This window comes from Solea solea, chromosome 20, assembly GCF_958295425.1.
Source record: "Solea solea chromosome 20, fSolSol10.1, whole genome shotgun sequence".
Lineage (NCBI taxonomy): Eukaryota > Metazoa > Chordata > Actinopteri > Pleuronectiformes > Soleidae > Solea > Solea solea.
The window spans coordinates 20648472-20670824 of record NC_081153.1 but is presented as its reverse complement, the minus strand read 5'-3'; the positions used below and the strand labels follow the sequence as shown (position 1 = coordinate 20670824).

Below are 22353 nucleotides of genomic sequence, written 5' to 3'. Positions count from 1 at the left end.
AGAATCCCAGTCACCTCAGCTCCATACCAGTCGCACCGTTAGACCACTTCAGCAATGCATTAACATACATATGGAGCAGACATTAAATAATGCACACATTATCTCATCTCCAATGGACTTCATAAAGACGACAGTAATTGACTTCATGTGAGAACAAAAAAAAAAACCACATTTTCTTGCGAGGCGTTCAAATGCAAATCTAAGTGCCACGAAATTGGCTAAACAGCACGTGTGCGAGCGAGAACAGCATGAACCACACAAGAGAAAATGGAACAAATACCTTCATCATTATAACCCCCATAGTAACCCTTAGTAACCCCATTAAAATCAATTCATCCATAGAGGGTGTACTCACACACACACACACACACACACACACACACACACACAGCAGACACACTAAACACAGGGGCAAACCAATTACAGCACAAAAAACAATTCTTACAAAAAAACAACCCCACAAACACAGACACACATTCCACCCAACGCTCAGTTCTTCCCTGCAGAGTTGTAATAATAACCATAGGTAGCATTTAGCCACAGGCTGGACCAAGAGGAGAACCTGGGACAACAAAAAAAACATGTAATAATTTCACTGCTTAAGCTACAAAATAAAAAAAAGATCATTTATCTTCATGATTGCATGTCACATTTACACTACACACCCAGAGAGTGTTAATGGACTGCACTTAAACAGTGAATTTTTGGTTTTAACTACCACTCACAAAGTCTGTTGATTTAGCATTCCTCCATTCGCAGACTTGAGGAACCAGGGATCAAACCTCCAACCTTTCCATCTGCTGTACCTCCTGAGCCACTCAGCAGAGGCTCAGGACTGTGTGTGCACCTTTGAGGTGACAGGAAACATGACACATTACTTAATTTTGTTTGTCAGAAACTAATCAGCATGGATATAAGATTGCATGCTTGGATTACAAGTGGGGTGGGAAGCATTTACTGAACTGTATTGTGTTTAATTCACATAAATATAACAGCTTTACTGTTTAGCCATTAAAATTAACGGATTAAGACACGGAAAGGCAAAAGAGGAGAGAGAAACATAGAAAGAACCAGTCTTTTGTTTGATAGACTAGACTGACGCTGAGTTGTTAGGCTCTCTAAAAATCATTTTCAAATGATATCTGGCTAAAGACCCAGATCGTTTGGTGAGGAGTTGGAGACTAAACAGAGAACTAATGAGCAACTGTGGATTTATTTGATTTAACTTTCTTCTACCGTGCCAGAAGCACTGCATGGTACAAATAGCTCTTGGTCCATTTTTGCAGAATGTTTTCTGTAAGACGTGAGCATCAGGGCCAACAAGTCATGTGTGCAAAGAAGAGGGTTTTCCATCCTGGAATATCAGATCAGAGACTGCCCCAATTTCAAAGTGGGGCTTTGAGGCGTTTGCCTGCCAGAATGTAGATGAGTCTTCCAGCTGAGACACACTATCTGTACTCGCAACAGTTTGTCACAGCTCTGGTTCTGGCACCTGTGGTACAAAACAAGCGATATCCATTCTCTTTGATGAATCTGCGATATCGCCACAGGAACAATATGTATCATGTGTGATTTAATGGTTAAAGCTCTACGTGAGATTGTGTCGTGTCGGGTCAGAGTGCACAGGAGAAAATGCCTTCGGTGCTGATGGACAGTTGGCTGCGGATGAATACAACGCCACGCTCTCTGCATGACTGGCTCGCCGACAGAAACCAAATGATCAAATGGCAATAGGGCGTCTTGCTAACTTGATTATCAGTTGAATAGTTCTGTGATGGACGGCTGGCTCCCTCACTGAATGGGCTTTCTGCATAGCTGTCTCTGTGGTTTGCTGCTTTGTTGCCAGATGACCTGACTAAATGGCTGGTTGTCCAGACAGCTGGTTAATGAACTAACTGATTGGCTGGGCTGGCGCAGCGATTGGCTGACAGGCTAATTGACTTAAAGACAGGAAGGCAACATTTATGGTCGAGAGGAAGCGGGAGCACAACAAGATCACACTCCACCCAACCACCCTGCACTGATGACATTCTGATTGCAATCACAATCAGATGCACAAAGAAACGCACACACACACACACACACACAAATGCATGCTCTTAAATGTGCTTCTAATCTGTGCAATCACATGCAGAACAAGTATCCAGTGAGCAATCAGTGACACAGCATCCACATAAAGTATAAACACACAATCCACACAGTTCCAATTAGCATTATTGTCAAAAGTGAATTTAAAAAAAATAATAATAATTATCTAACGGTATATTTGGTACATATGTTTTGTCTGCTTCAAACCTCTTCTTGCTTTTCAACTATTCAAATATTCTGCATCTCTATCTCCCTCCCCATCATCTGCAGTGAAACATAAAACATGGATGTAGGCATATGATTTGAAAAATGAAGTCTAGCTAGTGGAAGTAGCAGTTAGCCACCAGGGGGCGACTCCACTGGTCTGTGGCAAAATTAACTTCTACTTCAGAGAACCTGGAAATTACATACAGCAAGAACCCCGGTCAAACCGGGATTTTAACCAACGACCATCGTTTGACCAGCGCTAATGCAAGACCAATATTTCATCCATCCCAACCAGCCAGTCCCTGCTCCTTGGCTTATTCCACTCTCACTGGCACATATGATAAACTGAGCAGATCAGATCTCCTGCTGTTGTGTTAACCTCAGCTGCCACATGACACTTTGCATCCTCCGCCACCTACAAAGCTCTCACCTCCTGATAAACTGAGAGGGGCAAGTCCCATGCTGGTGCATTAACCTGTCTCGCCCACTCGCCCCGTTGCGTCCTCTGCCATCTTCCGCTGCTCACACTCACACTCAGCGCAGTCACTAGCACCCTTCCATTACGGACTGTCTTCTCTGCAGGGGGGGCTATCACTACAGAGGCACCCCGCTTTCCTCCGTGTCTGTGTGGAGAGGGTGCAGCAGATGACGGGGTGCAATGAGGTGTGCGGCGGGGAGAGAGAGAGGTATCATAAAAGCGATTGAGCCAGAGCCGCACGATTTATGTATTTATTCATTACCGAGGAAGCTGCGTATTAAAAGATTGGGCAATTTTCCAGGTCACTGACCAAACCCACACTGTGAGGAAGCGATGAAGAGGACAGCAGAGGAGAGACAAGAGAGATAAAGAGAGAGAAGCTGAGAAGGCAAGTTGGTAAAGGAGATATTGGCAGTTGGACGCACACCGGTGCATCCAGACCTCGCCTGTGAGTGTGTGTGTGTGTGTGTGAGGAAACCTGTACACGTGCACACGCCGCGTGTGTGTGTGTGTGCGAGAAGGAGCCAGAGCAAATCTACGGTTTGTGCATGCGTTTGTCTGAGCACCGGCTGTGGTTAATGAGTTTGAAAGGTCAAACGCCTCTCAGAGAGATTAATGGGGTTTCCTGGGCATGGGGGTAATGGTTTACGAGGCCCAGCCGGACAGATTTCCAACATGACGGTCATTACCGGCACAGGGCAGAGACAGGAGAAGGGATTGCAAGCAAAGACAAGGACTAAACAAACCTGCTCGCTTCTGAAGAGGGTCCTTCTGTCTACATGTCATTTTGCATCAATCAGCAGTCTGATATTGTTTAAACCCGGGATATTTTATATATTTATCAAATAAACGGTCACAGGCAGATTCTGGTTTAAAGACGAAAAGCTGCAGAAACCAGTTTCCAATTACTGCAAATCTATAAGTTTAAAATAGGCAATAAATCCTGTGTGCCAACTGAACGGCCGCTCCTGTTTATTACAATAACAAGGTCCACTCAGCCTTCACTCAGTGTGTGGCCATTATGAAGGTCAGTGCCTGCTGTGATCAGCCACAGCCCATTTGGTCTAAACTGTCTGCTGCACGTTGCTCTTTGTCCAAAACTGACACTTGTTGTGCTTTGGTGCTGGAGCTCAAACAATTAATCGATTACTAAATTAATCGACAACTATTATGATAATCGATTAATCGGTTTGAAGCTTTTTTCCTGATTAAAACAAGCTTCTTAAAAGTGATTATTTTCTTCATTTCTTTGCTCTTGATAACAAGGAAATCATTAAAAGTGAATCATTGAGACATTTGAGAACATCATCATTTCCAGGTTTGACGAACACTGATCAACATTTTTTAAGGTTTTCTGATATTTCATGGACCAAATGATTAATCGATTAATCGAGAAAATAATTGACAGATTAATCGATTATGAAAATAATCGTTAGTTGTAGATCTATTTGGTGCATTCAGGTATTGCAGAATCATGATTGTCCACTTAAAACATCAATTTGATGTCAAATCAAATTGAAATGGTCTTTTTTCTCTTTTTAAATGAATGATGGAAACAGAAACGTTTGTGACGCCCTTTATGAAAACAGAATGTAAAAAAAAAAGATTTCCTATTTTACTTGCTTTAGTCATCTGAACAAACACCGCACTCATAAATTGTGGAAATGCACCTGGCGTTTGTGGGCGATGATAATTTGCAATGTTCCATTTGAGATCTGCATGTGCTCAAGGCTGCACATGGAAACAGCTCGAGTGTAACGGCGCTTCGGTTCTACAGCCAATACTTGACTTGCAGATATCCACAGGTTTTCACAGCAGCACCTGAATGCACCACACAAACAATCAACATTTGTGTGTGTTTTGTTAACAAGTGCTGCAGCTCCACTTGCCGTCGCTCTGGCCCATTTACTGAAGTTGTTGTGCATCTGCCATTAAATAAAAAGTCAGCTCAATATTCCTGAAAACTTTGTCTGGGGTTATTCACTGTGACCTAAATGCACGAGTATTGCATAACACGGCTATATGGTGAATGTTATTCTTTCATTAACAGTCCCTACAGTTTCCAGATTTGCCGGATGGACGGCTGAACGGGAAAAAGCAGCGGAGAGCGCGATGTTGCATTTAATCATGAGCAAAGCAAGATCTAAAGAACATGTTGGATGTAAGGTGCAGTGTTTCTCTTTTCACCGGAGATGTTGTCATCAGCAGAGGCAGGAGAGGGATAAGCAGACACGGAAAGCACATTAAGAGTCAGCGTTCGTACGGCTGTCCGGCATCAGAGCCAGTGAAGCAGACACCGACACAGCAGAGCACAGATGAAGAGGGGAGACTAATGGCAGAGGGAGGGGTGGAGTTCAGCTGTAGAGGTGTGTGCGCAGGCCAAGTGTGTGTTGGATGTTAAGAGAGCAGGACTTTGGAGAGAATAATCCCACGCGTATGAGCATGAAGGATGTGGATTCCAGGCTGGTACATGGAGAGAACTGGGCCTCATGTTAGAGAAGAGAAGAGAATCTAATCTCGTCACCTCACTTAACTGTTACTTCATTGGAGCTGGATTTCTGGATGCACTAAATGCACTAAATTTCACGTCAACAAAAAATGGGTACGTGGTGTTTTTGTATAGTAACCTCAGCTTCTTCATCCATTTATTCTCAAGTTTCCATTGTTCTATTAGCCCAGTAAACATAAATCACTGAAATGCAATCACTGGCCACTTCATTAGGTCGACAGAACCCATGATAAAATGTCAGGAGAGTCTGCTGCTGGAGCTCATCTGCTTCAGGGTTTCATGTGTTCTTCTCTCAGACGTGAACGTCTGCAAACCTCGGTTGCAACGACTTACTGTTGTTCTACTATCATTTCAAACCCATAACTACACCACGTCTCCATTCTGAAGCTCAGTTTGAACTTCACCACGTCTCCATGCACTGAGCTGCTGTCATGACATTGACTGATGAGATGTTTGCGTTAACACGGGTTTGAACGTGGTGTAAATAGAACAAGCTAACTCGGCTACAGACACTGGTGTAGTGAAATTAGATTGAGTTGTAGCGAGAGATGAAGTAACTTCTATAACTTTATATTTTTAGTTGTTTCTTTCATTTTCCAAGGATGTTAAACTGAAATGGTACAGAAAGTTTATTCTAACTTCAAATTCAAATTACAGCCTGTACATGCTAGTTAAGTTCATGTTAAACTTCTTCCTCCAACTACTTGGCAACCTTAACTCTCTGGTGAGGAAGAGAAGGGGGGGGCAGTGCTCTCCAATCTTTTTTATTTGAATGTCAGTCCCCCATTTATTACTCACCCTACATAACTTACATATAGTCCCTTTAAATAATTCACCCATTCACTCACACATTCATACAGCGCATCTATGTGATCACGTCAACGACAACTCGCTCTACCACTGATCCACTGTCACTCCCCCATAACGCTTCATCCAATCAGGAGCCAGAACTCCATAAAGCTAAATAAATACTATCCCTAATCTTACATAACCTCACCAAACATAGAATAGATAATGGAGCAAAGAAATCTAAAACACAGGAAGTGAGGACAGTTTGTGAAAACATTCCGTCGCACACTTAAAGGGTTTTTTGAGGGGAAAGACTTTTAGTGTGAGTGTGTGTGTGTGTGTGTGTGTGTGCGACCTTTGTCACCTCCATGACAGTGTGATGTGACTGCTTAAACCAGGCTCAGTTGAGGCTGATGATCTCTGTGCCAACATCTGAAAGGAACGGGCAAACACATTTAACCTCCAGTAAAACACTACACCTCTACACACACACACACACACACACACACACTTCTCTCACAGGAGCCTTTGATGCCTGATGCGACAGAGCGTGGACGGTCAAATGTGAGGCACTGCGGAGTCACAGGAAAGGCCAGGTAGTTCTGGAAAGTTTGCAGTAATAGCTTCACGATCAAGTGAACAAAGAGTTTTGAGACGAAATCTCAGCCAAAACATCAGGCCCTGAAGTACGGGGACATATAGTATCGGATTACCAGTGTTTATGTGGCCAGCAGCCTCTGAAAGTCAGACCACAGATGAAATGAGGGTTTTTTATGTTAAACCGAAGCTCAAGTGATTGATGTGTGGGTGATTGTTTGTTTTTTTTACTCCTAAAAAGCAAAGAAATTAAAAGAAATGCAGGGAAGTGTGAGGGAGGTTGACTGACTGAGCTGTGCCGAGTTGCCAATTCAATCCCCCAACATGCCCACTCACATCAAGCCTCGCATTAATGCAGTTAGTGTTTACTTTAAATGCAACACACACACACACACACACACACACACACACACACACACACACACATCCTGTGCCAAGAGCACGGCAGCTACAGCTCTGAACAAAGACACAACAGTGACATTTATCAACTTTAGACACTTCAGGATACAAAATCCTGCCAAGAAACTCCTCAAATCTATTAGCATCCCAACAAAAAGCGGCAGAGATGAATCACGAGTATAGATATCTGGCAGAAATGCGTCTCAACTCCATGATGCTGTGTAGTCGGAGATATTATTTGATTCCGTTTCTCTTTTTTCCAGTTTTTGCACATAACCTTTGAAGAACCTTTAGAGAAGAGGACCTTTAGATGTTTACATAAGTGTATGACACTAAAAGCACACACACATTTGTGTGAGTAGCTCTCGTTTATGCCTTTTTGACCTCTGACCTCAACTATTTACATAAAAGAACAAGATTATGTTTTCTATCCCAGTAACCACACTGATAACCCTCACGTGTCCTCGTCTTCTTGCTGCGTGATGAAGACGTAACGGCTGAGCGCTCAAACAATCAGCACATTAACCGCAGACAGAGGTAATCATTAGCTACATCCCCCGCTTTTATTAATGAATTGTACACATGTACGATGTGTTCAAAACCTCTAAGAAGTTTATCTGACGGAAATGTTTGGTCGTTTATTGCACCACTAATTAGACGCTGAACACGCTGACAATGAACAGATGTGGTTCTATTTTAGTGCCACAACCAACACTTTATCTCACTGTCAGCACTGACAATCACAGACTATGTGATTATTAAACTCACATTCATTTTAATGAGCTCGGGTGTCCGTGAAAACAGTCACGTGACGTCTGTGAACCCAAAGAAAATCAGTGTTTTGGGAACAGAACTGAAAATGTGAAGTCTGTGCTTGTCGTGGATGTTTTTGGGGAAAACCCGAAAACCTTTTTACAATTACAGCTCCACTGCTTGGCCCTCTATCTATATTTATTAGAGCTGAAACAATTAATCGATTATTAAATTAATCGACAACTATTTAAATAATCGGTTAATAGGTTTAAAGCTTTTTTTCATGATTATAACAAGATTTCCAATTGTTTAAGCTTCTTAAATGTGAATATTTCCTTCATTTCTTTGCTCTGAATAACAAAGAAATCATTAAAAGAGAATCATTTTGGTTTGTGGACAAAACAAGACATTTGAGAACATCATTATTTCCAGGTTTTAACAAACACCAATCAACATTTTTTTTTAAGTTTTCTGACATTTTATGGACCAAACGATTAATCGAGGAAATAATCGTCAGATCGACTACGAAAATAAGTTAGTTGCAGTCCTAATATTTATTAATAAACTTATGAATAGTGACATTAACTGATCAAATTTCTGTAATTGACCCAAAAACGTCGGCCAATATGGCTGAAAGGCCTCGTAAAACCCCATCTTACTTCCTGCATGATTACTCTCACACACACACACACGCACACACCCTCTCACTCTCACACACACACACGCACACACACTCTCACACACACTTTTCTGGCGGCTCATTCTTGCCGATCCAGCAGAATAGACCCACTGCTGTAGTCGTGTCCTTACCCTGAACAAAGGAAATCAGGTGACCCCATCGGGATTCAATAAAGACAAATTCTCTCTTGCACTTACAATTCATCAGTCCATCAGTCTGAGTCAATGTGCTCCAGTGGGTTGTGGGAGGTAAATAAGGATCTGGCTGAGCTGATGCACTGACTTGTTATAGGAATTCTTGGTCTGTTTCATTATACGCAGCACACAGGAGCCATGGAACAAAGCCGTGGTGGCAGTTTACAATTCCCTCCTCGCTTGTTCCCTCCCACCCGTCTTCTCTCTCTTCCAATTTTCTTTCTGTCACTCCCTCATCCACTCTTCCTCCTCAAGCCGCGTTCCTCCATCCTCACCCCTGAACCCGACACCTCCCTGTCCCCTTTCCTGCTTGTAATGCATCTTTTTTTGTCTTCTCTTCCTCCCTATATTAATTTCACCACACTGGTGCCTCTGCTATCCTCTGCTCTCATCTCCACCTTAATCTCGGCTCTCCTGAAAATGACAATGTCCCCGGGGCTTGGACAAAGGGGCGCAGAGTGCGGCGCGGCGCGGCGCGGCGCGGCGGCTGTCATCTTCACAAAACACGGCCAACCTTTCATATTCACGGAGGTCACAGTCATCTGATCCGACGCGCACAAGTCTGCAGATTTTCTCGCCGTTGGAAGACGGACCGGTGCAATCAGGGCCGGCAGCGGCAGCAGAGCAGAAATAAGCCTGAATAAATTACACACAATTAGTCCCAAATGAAGCCTGCGAGGGTGGAGTGCTGCTCCTCTGCCAGTCTGGCAACTGCTGGTCAACCCAGTATTAGTCTGATCACTTTTAAGTACTGCTTTTAGCACTAATTATAAGATTCGGTTACAATTTAATGTGGAGTTTATTAATAAATAAACACTTTAATTGATTTGTGTTTTCTTTTCATAATTGACTAATCTGTTCAGTGTTCGGCCCTTAATGTCAGACAATGTTGTAAAATTACCGTCAGTTTCTTTACATGTGAAGCAGAACAACCAGAAAATAGTGAATTATAAGTAGCTACAAATATCAGAGACCTTGTTTATATTGTGAGGGAAAAATTAAAATTGAACTGAGGCTATAACTCGCAATATAACAGCACATGGCCCACAATAATGATATCAATAACCACTATACTGTAAGACAAGTCAATACCAAACGCCCTAAAGTATATAAAAGGGATTTTGAGGAAACAGAAAGGAATATTCAAGTCTTCCACACATGTTCAAGTAGGTCTATAAATACTGTGGTACAGGGAGATATTTAGGGCTTTACCCTTGACAAACTTAGCAACATTATTAATGGCAATGAGTGTGGTCTCCTCTACTTGACTAGTCAAGAGTCAGTTAGTGCTGAAAGGTTAAAGTTACCTGCAATGACCAAACTCATCCAAAATAAACGACTGTCTCCCATTTGGCATACATCTAACTTACAGTATAATCACTGTATCACAGTGAAACAGGTAAGACAAACACTAATGTTTGTATGATTGAGAGACTGCGCTGGTCGACTAAACTTTTCTGACTATTATTTTTATTTTCATTCACTGGGCAAAAGGCGGGGAACACCCTGGTCAGGTCGTCAGTCCATCACAGGGCCACAACAACCATTCACACACACACACACACATACACACACACACACACACACACACACACACACACACACACACATGCAAACCATGTAGAATGGACCTCGTTCTGACCGGGTCAAGAACCTGGGTCTTTTTGCTTTAAAGACAAGTGCTAACCGCTACACCATGTCATTACATTTTGTTTATAAAAAAAAAAAAGTTGGCTTGTGTCTGAAATGCAACCTTCCCGGGATAAGTAACGGTTAATTAGTCCTCCCGATCAATTATTCATAAGATTTTGAATAGTAATTAGTAATGTGAGTGATTCCATTTCCTTTTGTACTTCATCGCTGTTGAATTAAGATTTACTCTTAATGTGATATAAAATCTACGATAGAAAACCGTGTCGATTATACTGGTTGTTTTTTTTTAGGATTTGGACGACTTTTCACAATTTGTCCACCACAATGCTGCTGCTGACACCTTCCACCCTCATTCTGTGGTAAATGTCACCACATGAGTCAGGAGCGAGTGACGTCAGTAAGTCAAATTGGCTGGGAAATCCCTGTAGAGAGTTCTATATTTTCATTTCTTTATTTATTTTTTAAACAAATAGTGAGATATGGCAACAGTGTATCAATAATCTTACCTCCCTTTTCCTGAAGAGGTGTCATTTAGTGAGAAAAAGACTGTTTATGTAAAGTGCAAAAGTCTGATACGATTAAGACTCTGCTTGGTCTCACTCCTTAGAATGAACAGTTCAGGCCATGTATGGCACATACTGAAGAGGAGCACTTGTATATAAAGTCAATGGAAAAACACACGTGGATGAAAGAACAACAACCCTTCATCATATAATGTAATTCTTCAGGGTTATAATCTGAGGGATTACGCTCACAAAAGAAGGCCTTTGTGAATCCTGACGGAAAACAAACGCACATTTTCAACCACAAAGTGCAAGTACAGACAATGGGCCCATTCACCCGTCACTATTAACATCTGGATCACAGCACTAAATATGATTATTCCACTGGTTTCCCTGTGTTCAAATACACACTCAGGTCATGTGTTTGTGCAGGGACATAATTATGTTTTTAATAAATCTGACCGTACAGATGTGAGAGAGACATGAGATGAGAAGAGCATGAAATAAGATTAAGATTAATTTAAGAAGTGGAATAAATAATCTTGTGATGATCAACGTGGCAGTGCTGATTAGTCTAAAGTACTAAGAACATACAGCTGGTTGAGACGACTTTTTGGTCCAAACCCGACAGAGCCTGAAAAAATAATAGCCTTCATCGAAGCGTCTACTCGCCCGTGAACAGATGCACACATCTGTTCAAATCACACATCTGACGCCATATCACCAGCACTTATGAGCATCATAAAAATTCAGCTTTGCCATTAATGAGAATCACTTCTTCTTAATCAACTCGTGTCTAACTGAGTTGTAAATAGAAAAGTCTGCATTTAAAAAGAAACACGAGGTCAATGACTTATTAGTTTCTACCCATTACATGTTATACATGTCTTTATTACATGTTTATACCTTATTTAAATGCCCCAAGTTTCACTAAAAGAACCTGAAATTACCAGGCATTTGATGTAATGGAGCTTGACCCAAGACAGACAATCCTCTGTTGATTTTTGTCCAAACCCGGCCAGACCGGTCAGGACCTGGGACTCAGGTCAGGTATCCATGCTCTAGAGAGGACGTCAGCTCAGGAGACAGATTATACGTATGCTCAGAAGCAGATGTTTGTTTATTTTTGAGGAGGTTTTTTTTGGTTTGTTAGTTTGACAACCTCAAAATGAACAGAATATCTCTGGCACTGCCAGAGAACCGCTGGACAGTTCTGCATCGAACAGCGAGACGTGGCTCTGAGCGCGGTCACTGTGATCACGTCTGAGGACACGTTCAGGGACAGACATCACAAAGTGTACATGACAAGTGAGGATTGAGGAGCACGCGGTTGTAATAAGACTGCAGGTAAACAGCAGTCTGCACACCTGCCAGGAATATAGTGCAGCCGAGTCTCCTCCATCACTCTGACGCGAGGAGGCATCAAGCAAAAAGCTACAGCTGCAGCGACAGGATGATCTCACAGGTTACGCTGCAGTCTCTGACTCTCAATCACTGCGCTCCCCTCACACACTCTGCCTCTATTGTTCTGTACCCGGCTCGTGCCCCCCCCCCCCCTCCTCCCCCCGTCTCTCTCCCCCTCAGCTCTACTGCAGAACGGGATAGATGCGGAGGGAGGGAGGGAGGGAAGGAGGGAGGGGTGCGAGAGGTGGAGAAGTAAATGAGATCCCGATGAGATGCCAAGGTGTGTTAGCAGTGAGGCGTGGGGAATGAGAAATGGGGGCCTGAAGGGGGGGGGGGGAGTGGCTGGATTGACTGTGTGAGGTGCTGGTGCGGGATGTGGTGGACACCCGGCTCTGCCTGCACGGTGCCCCCGGTCATATTAGTGTTTGCTAAGTCAGGATGCAGGAGGAGCGCAGGAGAGGAAGAAAAGTGTGTGTGTGTGTGTGGGGGGGGGGGGAGTTAGAGGGGGGGAAAAAAGAGGATGACATATGAGAGGATAGTGAGAAGAACAAAGGAAAGAAAATAGGAAGACAGGAGGAACAACACGGAGTACAAGTAACAATACAAAAACGTAGGAGCACATTAAAAACAAACCGCGACACGGAAAACTGAAGAAGAGCTAATAAATGATTAGAACGGCACAAGAACAGATGAAGTTCAAGACTGGTGAGCAAATGATCACAGAGTATAAAACCAAACCCTCACTAGAGGAAATACTAGAGCCTAAATAAACACTTGTGTGTTGCTCACTATAACAGAACACACAGAGCGGACAGGTACATCAATTCCCTCATTAAATATGGACATAATGACAGAGAACTTAAAAAGGAAATCTCAACAGTGTTTTTTCCCCGATCTCCCAAATCCTCACGAACCGCGAAGATGAATCGCTGCCAATAGCAGCCTTCGGGAGCACATTGCTTTCACAGCAATTAATCTCAGCATCAATTAAACAAAAGCTAGCATCCAAATCCAGCTACCCAGCATTCCAGGGAACCTAATCGATCTGGCAACGAGTCTGGCAAGAGCAGAGGAAGTGTGTGTGTGTGTGTGTGTGTGTGTGTGTGTGTGTGTGTGTGTGCGTGTGTGTGTGTGTGTGTGTGTGTGTGTGTGTGCGTGCACAGAAAGAGAGCCCAAGAAGACCGCAGATTACCACACCATGCGTGTGTGCACATTATTTTCATGTGAGAGCTCGCGTGCAACATGTTCATGTCAGGCCAAATGTGTGCATTAGAGTTCGCGTGTGCTCCAAAGAGCTTTTGGATGCGTGTGTCAGTGATGTGTTCAAACGCTCTTCCTCCCGAGTAAACAGATGTGTGTGTGTTCGTGTGTGTTTGTGACTGATGATGATGATGATTGTGATTCCAAAAAACACTCAGCTGTGCTTTGATAATAAAGCTTCTCTTTAGAAGAAAGCGTGTGGATGTGAAGCCATTATGTTCTTCTCTGCTTTAGAATCTCAGAACTAGTTAGGATCACTTTCACCGGGTTTACCACACACACACACAAACACACACACACACTAAGACAACGACAAAATGCCTTACCTGTACCCTTACCCTAACCTTAAACATCACAACTAAATACCTCACCCTAAAACCAAGTCTTAACCCACAGAAATCCCTTTAAAGTTTCCTTTAACCTATGTTGTATAAGTTTTGTGGCTCTCACGATGAAACGCGTACAAGAACACACACAGAGTCTGGTTTCTATGACTTCAGAGGACATTACATTGATTAATTTCCTGGAGATTTACTCAAACCTTAACCATAACTACTACTGGCCTCACTTGAACCCATAACCCTAACCTTAACCTAACAATACAACATGTTTTCCCCTAAAGGTGTAATCATTTCCATCATGGAGACAAGTTTGTTGTCCTCATAAGGAAGACAAATCCTTATGAAAACATAGTTGGGTCCCCATAACATGAGTAATACTGGACAACACACACACACAGTGAATGTTAGTTAACGCTCAGAAGTTTTTATAGGTTTGCAATAATTAGTCAGAGAGGTGTTTATCTGTGACAATCAACCAGACCTCTGCTGCTGCTGCTGCTGCTGCTGTTGCTGCTGTTTGTAAAAGCTCCTTAACTCTGCCACACACTTGAGTGCAGATGCACTGGGGGCAATTAAACAAGCCAGCAATCCAAATCCCAATCCCACATCAGCATTAAATCTTAATAAAACACTCAGTGAATCATGCATTTGTCAGACTCCTGCTCTTCACGCTGACAGAAAAGAGAAAGAGACACAAAAGCTCCACAGTTTACTGATGAAAAAGAAAGCAGAGAGTAGAGTTGCATGCAGTGGATTATGCATGTGTGCCACAGCATCACTGACAGCTCCACAGTGTGGAAAGACAAAAGAAAGCTCACATTTAATATAAAGTTTGGTGTCAACAGACTCTGAATGTATGTCTTTCTCTAAGAGGAGAGTGAATAAAAGTGACTTTCTCTTGTGTGGATGTCTCAGACACTGGGATATTACGCAGACAGGACACGCGAGATACTGGATACACTTAAATGTGTCTTTGGAAATAAAATCTGTCATAACTTGAGTACTATAACTGTGAATAATTATTCATTTTACGCGTTTTTTTGGATTAAATACATTTTAAATGAAATAAAGTGGAATCACTTCTACTTTATTTTATAATCAACTGTGATTATTAACTATAATATAACGCGTTATTATGTTTCCTATTGTGTTCGGGTTCATCTGGAATAAACGCTCGGGGTAGAAGAAGCGTTCACAAACGCGTAAATCTGTCATTTTTGGAAACGCGGCTCTCCACTATCGCATCTTCTCTCTCAGGATTTTCTTATAAAAACACATCATCTCTTTTTCCAAGTGAATAAAAACGGTTCCGTTCTCATCACAGCGGAGCCTGCACCCGTGTTCCATCACAGGACAAGTGCAAATACCCAAACTCTCTCCTCCGCGGACACAGTCCGTGGATCCAGGCTGCTGCGGACTAGACTCGAGCCGTTTTTGGAGACTAAACGAGCCATAAAAGCACATGTTTGTTTGTCTGTTTGTTTGTTTGAATTCCACGTACCTTCTTCTGCGTTACAGTCTTCTACTCGGTTCAGCAATAATATCCAAAGCACCGACATCAGCGTTTTAGGGAGATCCATGTTTGTGTGGCCAGTTCCGCGGGGCTCTTGTCATCGCTCTCCAGCCTGTGCGCAACGCAGCCGCAGCAGAGACGCAGACACTCGGAGGTTTGAGCGGAGCGGACGCCGTCTGGGCAACTAGTGCAGGAGCCACGCAGCCACACGCTCTATTTCATATCTCGGGGGAGGGTTTTGTCGAGGAGACTGACACACGGAGAGCGCAATGGAGTGGGATGTGGAGTGCAGGAGCGGACCTATCGACGAGCTGCGACCGAGTCTCCGCGCCAGGTGTTTCCACTACACTTTAATTGGCGCGAGCTCTGCAGCTTTTTACACACTGTCCTCGTGTCCTGTCAGTTTGGACATATAAAAATATCCTGCTTTTATTCAGTAATTACAACATGTGAGCTGCAACACTTAAGTGATTAATAATCTTTAGCAAATCAATTCATAATGTAATATTTTAAGATATCTCTCTCTCTCTCTCTATATATATATATATATACACATATATATATATATACATATATATACATATATAGATACATAATCCGTTCAAGTGTTTGTTTTTGGATTAAACTAAATCTCACTTTCTAAATACTTCTATTTAATTGATTATTTTCATATTAAATTGATTTGCTGATTGTTTTCTCAATTAATTCATTTGTTGTTTGGGCTATAAAATGGTGGAAAAATTGTTGATCAGTGTTAATCATCCCTTTAAAATAATGTCTTTCACTGCCCACAAACTGTCATAAATGTCAAAAAATGTTTTATTTTAACCATTTTTCTTTGCTCCTCTGTGTCAATAACCTGAACCTTTTTTTTCATTTCCACCATTTTCTGACATTTAATGGAGCAAACAAATAATCATCGATACATTGATTCACCGTTGCAGCCCAAGAAGTCACAGAATAACACGTTTAAAGAAGCAGTGTATTGTAGTGGATCAACAACTCCTGTGTGCCAAAATTGCTTGAATTTCCCTGTGGATTTTAGTTCAGCGGAGTTAGCGTTTGCACGCTGAATTCTCAGGCAGAAAAGGCTGCAATAAAAAGCAGCAAATCTATTCTTCAGATATCAGAGGTTAAGAATCAGTTTTTCCTTGTTTCTCAGACTATGTTTGTGAGAGCAAGAGTGCGAGTACCAGGCCGGCTCCTGGAGGCGGTGAAGTCAGTGCTGACAATTTTGTCAATACCTCAAACAACCACAAACAACCACAAACAACCACACTGCAAAAAAAAAACCTCAACTTCCCTTTTAAATGTGAATGTTTTTGGTTGATTCTTCATTTTTGTCTGTTTATGGTCAGATCCTGACATTTAAGAATGCTGTCATTCTGATGTTTGGGGGAAAAGTGATCAACATTGTTCACCCTTTTCTGACAGTTTATGGACCAAAGAGCTCATCAGTTCATTGAGAAAATAATGACAAATTAATATAGAATTAAAGTAATCATTTTAGGGGAATGTAGTATAACTCCTGTCAATCAAAATCCAAACCACTGTGTATGTAATATGGGGAAAGTGCCAGAAGAACAGCAATAAAATAAAATGTGCATTATCTATTAAAGTACCTGTGGACACATGATATGGTGACATATTTGTTAGAAAGTAAATTTGAATATTTCAGTGATTTAACATGTGGTGACAGAATGCAAACATGAATGTATTTATTCAAGGTCAGAGCAGTTATAATTAATGGTTTACAGCAGATTTAATCCTCAAGGTATATGTTTCCTTGTCATCAGAGGTGAAATTCTAATCATGGAGTTCCCTCGGAGAAAATCCTACAAATACAGTTTGTGTCCACAAATCCCAAGTCGTCCAGTCTGTCTTTTAACCAAATATTCACATCTATAATGACACACAGTTGTTCCCTGAAAAGTGACGTGTGATCATTTGTGGAAACAGAAATCACTTCCTCTCTGAGGGGAAGTATTGATTTGATGCTACTTAAAAAGAGGAAACACGTCCATAGTGTTTTACACGGAGCAAATATTATTGAGCTTTAACTGCTGGGTATTGTTGGTGCGTGTAAAGATAAAAGAGTAAGATAAAACCGAAACCTGGAAAACGCTGTTTCAAGGGTTTGCGTCATTGAAACACATGTTCTGAACATCACTGTCATCAAAAACACACACTGAGTGATGTTAACACTATGGATTACAGGGGGTCAAAATCAATACAGTGAAATATCGCAATAATTTGCATGCCGATATTATATCACTTTTGACACACCAAGAATCGTCGTTTTACAAAAATAATTTTTAACTAATGTTACAAATAAACATTTTGTGAATCAGCATAAAAAATCAATTGACCTTTCAGTCCACTAGATGGTGCCAAGTGCTCACTCTCACCAGAGCTGTTTTGTGAGTTATCGCAATATAGGATTTTTCAAAATAGTGATAATTCATCATATTGTGGTCTCTGGTGATTCACAACCCTAGCACATCTGTATTTCTATAGCACTTTTCTAGTCCTGATGACCACTCAAAGCTGCTTTACACTACAGTTTTTGCCATTCACCCACACATGGAATTGAACCGACAACCTTCCAGTTGAAAGACGACTCGCTCTACCGCTGAGCTACTGTCGCCCTGTCTCTAGTCTTTTCCATCTTCTTTTTTGGGCCAATCACTCAACAATGATAACCTGCATAGTCATAGCTCCGCCCACTAGCAAAGAGAAGGAGGTCTTTAATAACAAAGATAGTTGCACTTACATGAAGCTTTCAGTTTTTAAATATGTGATTTTTAAATACAGCATGTTCTTAATCATGCTGGGTAAACCCTCTATAGCGCTGTAGTAGCTGACATCCCGCAATCTCGTCATGCAACACTTACTCAGAACACCATTTTGGCACCCTGTTCAAATCCATAGACATACAGTATATAACTGGCAGCATATACAGCGGGCTTTGCTGGCTGTTATCATAAAAATGGAAGATGGTGAGTAACTCTTGTGCCAAGAGAATAGGGCACAAGCAAATGGAGGAGCATTTTCCCAGACCACCAAAGACTCTGAGACAAGGCAGAGTTGGATCACTGCCATAAACTGTGTTCAACGTGAACACAGAAGACGGAGTGATGGGAATCCACGGGCAACTGATTCCACTATCAGGCCCAGAATCCATCACTTACTAACATTAATATCTTGTTCATTTAATGTGCTTTTATTGGGACGTCTAGTCCAGTGTTTCTCAACCCTGGTCCTGTGTTAGATGTTGCCCTGCTCCAACACACCTGATTCAGACGTGATTCAGGTTCTGCAGAAGCCTGATAATGACCCTTTTATTTGAATCAGGTGTGTTAGAGCGAGGAAGATGTGGTAATACTGCAGGTCTGGAATAATGTTTCCATACTCTGAACAACACTCTGGGATATTGGAAGGGTCAGACAATGGTGTCTCGAATTTCTTGCAGAACCTTTTCTAACATGTTTGTGTAAACAAACTGAGTCACGTGACGTCCGTCCAGAGCTCTATGACGCAGACTTCAGACTCTTCCATTCAACACATGAAACTAAACTTAACTAGATTACTCAGAAGTCGCTCACATGAAAGGACACAAAATACAAAAATACACTTCAAAATCAACTCATCAGTGATGAAATGACTGATAGATTGTATTTCCTTGCATGTTAGAGGAATTTCACACGAGGGAGAAACTCATTTCCTGTCCTCTCTGCATCTGATTATAATGACATGACTCTTATAGGTGTTAAAAATGAGTTTTCAACATATTTATAGTTTTATGATAATTCACATCAACTTTATCCTTGTCTAACATCTTTTTTTTTTTTAAATTCAAACTGATTGTCGATCAGCTCATCAAGAATATAAAAAGTAGCTTTCATAACACGTAGAGTTTATGTAATTAAACTGTGTTGTCTTCAGAAATGTGTTCTAATTATTATGCAATAAAAAGCACTTCAGGCTGAATGGCTGTGAGGATTAGAATTATCTCCTCAAAATACATGAATCCGTTTATTAAGGGGATGAAATTTTACTGTTTCAGTCTCTGATCAGTTTACTCTGATCAGCCTGAAGCTTGAACGTCCACATGACCAGACCATAAAGGTGATTTAATGCCTTTCAACGTGTTCCTCAGCTTTTTTAGCGACAACTTTTAATGTCGGGCTAATGAAAAACATCTCCACACGACGTTTAATGAGCCTCTGGCTCGTTTGCCGAGTTTTCTTTGGCTGAGCTGCAAGTCCGAGTGTTTGGGCACTTTTCATGTGCACAAAAAAACAAAGCGCACCAATCACGTGCATGTTCGTCATGAATCATGAGCTTTGGGGAAACAGAAATGCTGTCGCTGGAACAAATAGACCAAATTACCATTAGGATTAGGATTTAGTAGCTTTTTTGTGTTAATATACAGCCTATGTCAAGCTGTTTGTGAGTTGGGTCGTGAAGTCTTTTAGGTTCAGTAATGTTTTACCAGCTCTTCAGTGAAGTCAGTGATTTTATGACTTAAAACAATCTTCTTCTTTCTTTTTTTTACCTTTAATAATCTGCAGTTCATTACTCTCAAACTTTCTGGGCCAGAGAGATGTTAGCAGTCTCTCTACAACAAGTGAGGGAACCAGCCAAAGTGATTGAATGAAAGTGTATGTGTACGTCTCTATAATAGAAGGTAAGGCTCATGATCACAGTTGACACCCAGCCTCCTCGCACACAAACACAGACTGTTGGCCTTCAGCCTGACTGATCCTGCCTCGCAGGCAGGTTTGTCGCTCCAGTTCTGGAAGCTGATGAGGATCATCATCTGTCCTCCTCCATGGTCATTACTCACCAGTGGAGGACAACAGCAGCTCCACTCACTCACTCACTGTCTCTCCCCTTCACAATCTATGACGTCCACATACAGACAGCAGACGATTTTATTTACATATATCACAATAACGTTATCTGTATTTATGTACATTTAAAGCACAGCGCTCGCAATCTCCCAAAAGATTAAAACCAAAAATGTAGTTTAAATCGAGGATTAACACACACTACGGTTCAAGCAGCAGGGTAGGGTTTTATTACTGACTTAGACGTCCAGTGTGACACATTTTTAAAAGGGCTTATTGGCAGAAATTGAATGTAATACCCATGGTTATTTTTCAGTGTATAATAAAAATACCTCATTTCGATAAAAATGAGGTATTTTTATGGATGTTAGGCCACTATCTTGTGCCGCTGTGTTTCGAAGCAGAAAGTTATTACGCAAATCAAGATGAACAACGTTCTTTTTGACTGTGGTTCTCAGAAAGGCTTGGGAAGAGGAGCGGTGGGTGGACTCTGTTTGTTACAATCTGCAGTCTCACCATTAGATGCTGCTAATTCTTACAATCTGGCCCTTTAAGATAACATATAGTGCCCATTAAATCCGCACTGGTAGCTGCACTGGCAAGGTATTTTTAAGGGTGACCGATGGCAGCTGTTACCCACTTCAGGAGATCTGCCTTTGGCCTAAAGTGTCTTTGAAGAACTCCAGTTCACTTAATTCTTTCTTACTTCAACACACATGCAGTACACATTTCCCACCACATCCCACTGGTCGCCCTGCACTTTGACCTTGACCTTGTATTGTCATCCAGGAACACGAAAACCAGGTGAAATGAAAGAAAAGATGCAAATCCCCATGTCACGCACATAAGGATGTGCTGAAACAAGACCTCACACACATGCACGTGACACTCAGATATTTAGGCCCCGTTATCATCCGACAATGTGGTGCTGATGCTCTTTACTGGCCCCTCCCACTCGGCTCTTTTCCCACATACACATTAGAGGACAGAGGAGAAGGGCGGTGAGAAGGGAGCAGAGCCACTTGACCTTTTCTGTTCCCTGGCTGTTTTCCCAGTCATCCAAGCAGATCGAAGAGGGGGAACAAAAAAAGATAATGGCAGAGAAGGTGTGTGTGTGTGTGTGTGTGTGTGTGTGTGTGTATTTAGGACCTTGCTGGCAAACACTGAACTTGTCAGCACCAGTAGTCCTCACATGGACCAAAACCTGGTCCTCAATCAAGCTTATATATATATATATATATATATACACTATATATATATATATATATATATACACATTTTTAAATTGCTGCTCAATCACTTCATGTTATAAAGTAATCCACCTGGAATGTGCACTTGCAGGAATCTGATTGGCTAATGCAGCAGCTCAGCTGATTACACTGCAGTGCATTGTGGTAAAACCTGAGCTGTGGGTTCAAATTCGTCTGTGTAAAATGCCACTTTTTCTCCCCATGCAGTCGTTTTCATTTCATCCGCTCACACTGGAGGAAAAAACCTATTTATTTCATTCAAAGCTCTCCTGGGTGTAAACACAGCCTTCCTGTGTTTGTGGCTGAAGTCACAATTAGGAGGGTGATTTTTTACTGTATGTATGTATACGTATTACAGTGCATGTATGTGTATGTGCGCCGCTCCCTGGGTGTTAGAGGTACGGTTGGGAGAAAAGTGTATACAGTTGTGATTGATTGGGGCTGTTTATTTATGACATGGATATATTGCTTTGTTTTTCATTCTTTATTTTCTTCAGTTATTATTAGCATTTGTTCTTTCAAATCTTCCAAATTCAAATTGAGTTTTACATGGGACTCACACGGACGCACTGCTTTAACTCTTGACAAGTGTCTATCAGGGTCGTCTATGTAGCAAAAGCTGCTAATGTTGCTAAGATGAGAACAGAGCTTTCCTAACCTTACGTTAGGAAAGTTTACTTTAACTTTTCTGAACTTCCACGAACGACACAACAGACTCACAATGTGAGGCAACTCTTGAAGCTGCTCCATTCAAAGTGAATGAGAAGAAACATTATGGAGGCGCGTGCATCGCTGTTGTGTTCTGTCATGTTTTTAGTTTATCGTCATCCATGTTAGCAGATTTGAGTGTTCACGCTGCATGCGGGAGACGTGCCTCGTCGTC

The 22353-nt window shown here is 41.8% G+C and overlaps 1 protein-coding gene across 3 annotated transcripts in view; it reads right to left on the bottom strand.

Moving 5' to 3' along the window:
- Positions 1-15559, bottom strand: part of LOC131447278 (ephrin type-A receptor 7-like) — a 162697-nt gene extending 147138 nt beyond the window's left edge. For all 3 annotated transcript variants that reach the window (XM_058618941.1, XM_058618942.1, XM_058618943.1), the window contains exon 1: positions 15356-15559. In XM_058618941.1, coding sequence (XP_058474924.1) covers positions 15356-15434 — 79 coding nt within the window. In that variant the 5' untranslated portion in view covers positions 15435-15559. The remainder of the gene's footprint in view (positions 1-15355) is intronic.
- Between the last annotated feature and the right edge of the window lie 6794 nt (positions 15560-22353).